Raw genomic sequence first — 6550 nt, forward strand, 5'->3', positions numbered from 1 at the left:
CAGCGGTCGCCTAGCACACAGGGGCCCCTGGGTTCAATCCTCAGCACCACATAAAAATAAATAAAACAAGGGTATTATGTCTGACTACAACTAAAAAAACAAATATTAAAAAAACTGAATTTTTTAAGTCTAGTAACTTATGACATATGCTCCAGATTTATTTCACTTGAAACCCTAATAAGTTTGGTTTGAAAGATTTATTTAGACACGTCTACTTTTGAGCACAGTTGGATATTCATAGGAATTTCAGCTTAAGGTTTGATTTTTTTAAGGATATCCACTGATAAGCATAGATGCTGGAACCCAAAATATAACCAATATCAATTCCCAAACATTTTGAAAATTAAGTACCAACAAACCAGCAAAGCTAGGACTGTAAATTATTTCTTCATTTTCCCAATTTACTACCTGCCCACTATAGCCAGCCACCATGTTACATAGAACTGCACAATCAATACAGTTTCATACACTAGAGTTAGGGGAATTCAGTTTTCAGATTTAAGTAAGGGCAAAAATACATTGGTTTGGTGGTTTCTAGGAAATGGTTTTGATACCTGAAAAGCAAGGTAAAATTAATAACAAAAGCCAACAGAATTTAGCAACTGAAAATCAATTTATTAAAACAGTTGACTTAGGCATCTGCAATGGTGACTTCGACTTCCACTCCTGGTTCAATACTGATGGAAGTAATCTGTTTAACAATCTCAGAAGGGCTGTGCAAGTCAATGAGTCGCTTGTGTATTCTCATCTGGAACCTATCCCATGTCTTGGAACCTTCACCACAAGGTGTTTTTCTTGTAGTGATCCTCAAAGTCTGCAACAAAAGACAAAACCAAGTGTTTTTTGCATATCCCTGAGATGTCCGGGCAAATTACTACTTGAAAGTAGACTTGTGCATTTGAGAAGGCATTATTTCTTTACAGTGACACGTTTCCAGATACCACTATTTAAAAATACAACTGTCTTTACCCCGCCCTTACAGTCTGTGTCGATAAGGACCAGACTGTACCCCAAGACTGTCACTTCAAACACTAGACGCTACAAACCTAATTCCACCAGTTTTTATTTGAATCTGTGGACCCATAACAACTACTTCCTGTTATTTATTTTACCTTGGTAGGCATGCGAACAGGTCCTTTCACTTTGAGATTCTTTTCCTTGGCGCCTCTGATCAAATCAGCACACACTACAAGGAAATACATGCACCTCTCAGTTCATTAAAATCAATTAAAACCCGTTTAAGAAACTTCAATCTAAGTTGGCTCAGAATAGCGTATAAAAACTATCACCATAATTCAACACGGTAGGTATCTCCTCATCGCCAACGGTTTAAGGTACGAAAAGCAACGAATGTCGAACAGTAAACCAAATACATTGCTTTTCCTCCAAATGCCTCGCTCCCAAACGATTCAACCGACCTTTCTCGAGCGACTTCACGTTGCGGCTGGTAAGGGTAATTCTGATTCGATGAATTGCCACTTCTGGTTCCACGGGTGTCTTTCCGGTGTCTTTAAATGCCTGTTATCACACATACGAGATAAAAAAAAACTAACGAAAAAGCAAAGAAAAAGCAAAAAAAAAAAAACACTCAAACCTCAGATTTTCTCCATTGTTTCACCAGTAACATCCCCGGATCCCACAACCACAGCAGAAGCCCTATGCCGGCCAAGTGATACCAGGCTTTCGCTGCCTCCTAGATCCCGGCAACCACTCCAGCATTCCACCGGCCCACGGCTGAGTCCCACTGGCGCCCAAAGCCGCGCTTCACGGTTCCTCGGCTCACCATGGCTGCGGCGCAGCTTCCTGACCGACTTATTCCTCGGCAAGAGTGAACAGCGGTGAGTCAGGAGCAGAAGCGGGCAGAGGACTCCTCCTCCGCACCAACAACCGCGTCGCTCGCTAAAAGGAAAGCATGAGGCTCGGGTGGCGATTTTATAGACCACCTGCATCCGGGTTTCTCAAGCCCCGGAAGCGGAATAGCTCCGCGCGCTGAAAAGGAGACCGCACGAAGCTGGGCTAGAGAACCCGTAGAGCTGGCGGGAAAAGTGCGCCTGCGGACGCCCCCTGCTGTCCAGGAGGAGCCAAAGCCCCTCGAGGTTGGGTCCGGGCTCACGTATCTGCGCACGTCCTCTGGCCACCTGGCAGAAATGACGGGCGACGCTGAAACCTGAGAAACTACCTCTGGGGCGTTCTCCCTCGCCCTCGGGTAAAAGTGCAAACGACCCCTGCGGTTTCTGCAGTGCAGATTTTTGTTTCTGATACAAAGCCAACCAACTCACTGTTGTGTGAACTAGTAACTTTTCTGAGTTAGTAACTGACGCGGCGTTTAGAAAAATGAGCCTGACGAGTCAGATCTTTGGGTGGGGTGGTATGGGGTAGGGGGGGAACCCAGGGGCTCTCTGCCACTTGGTTGTAGCCCCAACCCCTTTTGAAGTTTTTATCTTGAGGCAGGGACCTCACTAAGTTTCCCAGGCTGGCCTTGAAGTTGGGATCCTCCTGCCTCCGACTCCCAAGTGGCCAGGGTTACAGACCTGAGGCACCAAGCCCTGGCTGAGATGGGCTGAGATACAGGACAGAAGGGAGAGGAGATAAACTCAGATTACTTTACAGGTGAAACTCCCAGCGAAAGGAAGTATTTGTTCCTACCCACCGAACAGGTGAGGGACACAGCCCTGACCTCTCTCCCATCAGAGCTCTTTCTCCACATTTCCTCTTCTGCTTCTTGTGGGTAAATTACATCTGAAACTTTCATCAAATAATAGCGTTGACTTACTTGCTTGGTGGTAAAATTAACCTGAGTAATAACTCGGTTTTGTTTTGTTCGAGTCAAAAAAAAAAAAAAATACACACACACATACACACACATTTTTAGGGTTTGCTGCAATTTAACAATAAATTTAATGTTAAAATTTGCATACTTTCTAGTTCCAATATTTTTTAATGTAAACTATTAGCTGTAACTATTCTATTGGTAGAAATGTGCCACACACAAAAAAAATCTGAAAACCTTATTCTAGAAGCTGTCATCTTCAGGCTTTAACTTATTGATATGTTTATCTGCAACAAATAGACAAAAATGCAATTGCCTAGCTCCCTAGGATATGAAAAACCACTCCTGTATTTACTACCAAAGTTGAATGTAGATCTTCAGAGAGAGTGTACCGTGACATTCATGTTTCACACAGATGTGAGCTACTTCAATAAGTATTGAAGGAAAAAGTAGAAATTAGCAGTAGCAAAAAATAAAAGGATGCAGAATTCCACCATTCTGAGATAACCACTGTTTACATCTGTAGATATGTATGTATCTTTTAAAAATGGGCCCCTGCCCTATGGACAGTTCAAGTCACATATGGTTTATCAGAATAAATATACTTAGAGCAATATCTCTTTTCATGACAGTGTCATCATGAATTATATAGATGATTCTTTCATTTGTTGAACCAGTCTTCTATTTACAGACATTTTTCCATTTTTCATTCTTATAAACAATACCATAAGGTACATGCTGGTAGATTAGGGTTTCTCAATCTCAACCCAATTGGCATTCTGAGGCGGATAGTTCCTTGTTTTGGGGGGGCTGTCCTGTGTATTGTAGGATGTTTAGAAACATCTCTGGCTCTTACCCACTAGCTATCACTAGATAACCCTTCCTTCCAGTTGTGATAATCAAACATGTCTCTAGACATTGTCAAATGTCTCCTGTAAGACACAACTACTCTGCCCCATTGATCTGCAGTGTTGTAGATCAATCTTTTAGCTCCTCCTTGGCATCACATAATTACTAGATATTCTTATACACTGGATGACTTAATCAAAGAATAAGTTTTTAAATATGTAAGATTAAATTAAGTAAGTTGCCCTCTGGGAAAATTGTACCCCCAAACATATTTCTCCCAGCAGTATAAAAATTCAATAAATTAAATATATATTTCATTTTAACTTTTAAAATATTCCTAAGACCATTATGAAATATGTATTTTCAATCTCTCTCTCTCTGTAGCTCTTCTTTACTAATTTTGGAAGTTCTTTTAAAATCATCTTATAAAACCTGTATACTGCAGGGTGGGTCTGTAGATGGCCACCTACTGGTATTTTGCTGCAATGACAGTATCATCCTACAATTTTTTTTTTTTTTTTACAGCCATAAAAATGATTTCATTCATGGTTAGATTTATGAATGAATTAACAAAGGCAAGTTGTCACATGAGTGTGGATTAGTCTGTTTGGACATTATATTATTTTGAATTTTGGATACAAATATAATTTTTCAATGTTTGAATTTCTTCCGTCTGAAATTTAAGAATAAAAGTGGGTGCAAACTAGTATGGCAATATATAAATCAATGGAAGTGTAACTGATGTGATTCTGCAATCTGTATATGGGGTAAAAATGGGAGTTCATAACCCACTTGAATCAAAGTGTGAAATATGATATATCAAGAACTATGTAATGTTTTGAACAACCAACAATAAAAATATATATATAATATTAATTAAATAAAAATATATTTTACCTTAAAAAAAAGTGGGTGCAAGTTTGAAACTTTCTCTCATGATTGCCCATTTTGTATTGGTCAGGGAATGGACAACAGAGGTGATTTCTCATGGTTTCCTAGGATGAAACGTGAGGACTGAGAACAATACTCATCCTGTGATAGCCAGCACTGTCAGAAGTATTCTTCAGTCACTCGATCTTCACATAGACCCCTGGAGATAAGTACTGTTATTCATACTCGATTCATGAAATGAAGCTAAATAATCTGTCCAAGGTCCCAGGAAAAGCCAGTGTTTGAATCCATGCTGTCTCTTTTTTAGGCTCTGCAGTCAACCCATGTGCTGCACTCTCAGATATTTTAGGGCCCATCTTTATTAGTAGTGGCATTACATCTGAGACAAGTAAAATCGTATTATATTAACCAACATGTCCTAAAGGACTTTATGTATTTCACTATACAGTACTCCCCACTTACCTGGAGAGGATATGTTTCAAGACCCCCCAGTGTTTGCCTGAAACCTCAGATAGCATAGAAGCCTATATATATTATGCCTTTTCCTACACATACAGATATACCTATGAAGAAGTTTAATCTATAAATTAGGCACAGTAAGTGAATAACAGCAGTGGCTAATAATAAAATACGATAATTATAACTAGAAATTGCAATAAAAGTTTGTGAATGTGGTCCCTGCCCCAAATATCTTTATTGTACTGTTCTTGCCCTTCTTCTTGTGATGATGTAAGATGATCCGATGCTGATGTGATGAGATGAAGTGAGGTGAATGAAGTAGGCATAGCATTAGGTCATTGATGCCCTTTGGATGATACATTGGGAGAAGTGTTAGGTGATCCTGGCTAATTTTCCACTTAATATTTTTGGATTTTTTTTTTTGTATGTACTGACAATGGATAACTGAAAAGCAAAACTTTGGATAAAGAAACCACTATAGTTGAAATCAGAAATTACTGAATTATTAAGTGCCCCCATTATGAGGTAGTTTGCCCATTTTTTAAACTCACTCATTCTTTTGTTTGAAGTTCCATAAACAACCAAGGCCAGTTAACTCTATTTGCTTCTAAAAATCATTTTACTAAAGTAAACAATGAAAAAAAGAATGAGGAACACAGTAAGATCTTTTTTCAAGCATGAATCATCTGGAACACGGGTTAGGTTGACAATTTTTAGTCATAATTAACCACAGAGCTCACAGAATTCTCTGGGGGTGGGATTTGAATGTCTTCTCTAGGCACCCTAGTTTCTCTTTTTCCCTCTCTTGTTCTTCCTCTCTGGCCTGCATACATCTGAAAGTCACCCGTCTACCTCTATTACACAGTGCAAGTTCCTAGCTCTAAGATGACTTTCAGAAGATTTCTACTGCCACACTTTTGTGATCCTGATCTCATGCAGAGGAGCTAGAGATATTCATATCTATCAGTCACTCTAACTAGGCTTGTGGTTTTCATGTTGTATAGAATGAATACCACATTTTAGAAATCATTTCCACCACTTGCTTTTCTTTATGAGAAGATTGAATCTTTGGCTCTCCTTATACACTGATTCTGCCACTTGCTTTTGTATGTTAGATAGGTTCTAGCACGGCCACAATGTTCCCACCTCCTTTTATCTCAGGCCTTGTGTAATTCTCTCTATATGGGAGCTTGTGACTTGCTTTCAAATACTAGAATTTGGCAAAAGTGCTGGAATGTCACTTCCATGAATAGAATGAATCAGTTTTTGACTTGTCTTGCTAGCAAATTCCTCCCTAGCAACCTGCCCTAGGAAGCTGCCCTAGGAAAAGTAGGAATTTTCTACTTAAAAGTGAAAGAGTGAAGGCTTTTCCCTTCAAGATCAGAAACAAGATAAAGGTGTCTGCTCTTGGCACTTTTATTCAACATTGTATTGGAGGTTCTAATCAGGGCAATTAGACAAGAAAACCAAACCAAAGAGATCAAGATTGGAAAGGAAGAAATAATACTATTTCTAGTTTGTACATAAGATTATTTCATGTATGGAAAATCCTAAAAATACACTAAAAACATCTATTAGAAC

General features: G+C 39.2%; 1 protein-coding gene and 1 non-coding gene across 2 annotated transcripts; both read right to left on the minus strand.

Annotated features, from left to right (window-relative positions):
• Positions 1-594: 594 nt before the first annotated feature.
• Rps20 (ribosomal protein S20) lies at positions 595-1967 on the minus strand. The gene is made up of 4 exons (XM_076836205.1): positions 1784-1967; positions 1419-1518; positions 1113-1186; positions 595-814 (listed from the first exon to the last, which is right to left on the minus strand). The coding sequence occupies exons 1-4, from the start codon at positions 1784-1786 to the stop codon at positions 632-634; spliced, it is 360 nt and encodes a 119-aa protein (XP_076692320.1). The 5' UTR covers positions 1787-1967; the 3' UTR covers positions 595-631.
• Positions 1257-1324, minus strand: LOC143382412 (small nucleolar RNA U54). Its single transcript, XR_013088972.1, has one exon. It is a non-coding gene; the product is annotated as a small nucleolar RNA U54 (small nucleolar RNA).
• Positions 1968-6550: the final 4583 nt, after the last annotated feature.

This window comes from Callospermophilus lateralis, chromosome 16, assembly GCF_048772815.1.
Source record: "Callospermophilus lateralis isolate mCalLat2 chromosome 16, mCalLat2.hap1, whole genome shotgun sequence".
Taxonomy (NCBI): Eukaryota; Metazoa; Chordata; class Mammalia; order Rodentia; family Sciuridae; genus Callospermophilus; species Callospermophilus lateralis.

Excerpts from the sequence above, each read along its gene's own strand:
- Rps20 (XM_076836205.1), bottom strand. Across the intron at positions 1,187-1,418 it reads CGTGAAGTCGCTCGAGAAAG|TGTGTGCTGATTTGATCAGA; the intron begins GTCGGTTGAATC and ends ATTTCCTTGTAG. Across the intron at positions 815-1,112 it reads CTGTTCGCATGCCTACCAAG|ACTTTGAGGATCACTACAAG; the intron begins GTAAAATAAATA and ends CTTTTGTTGCAG.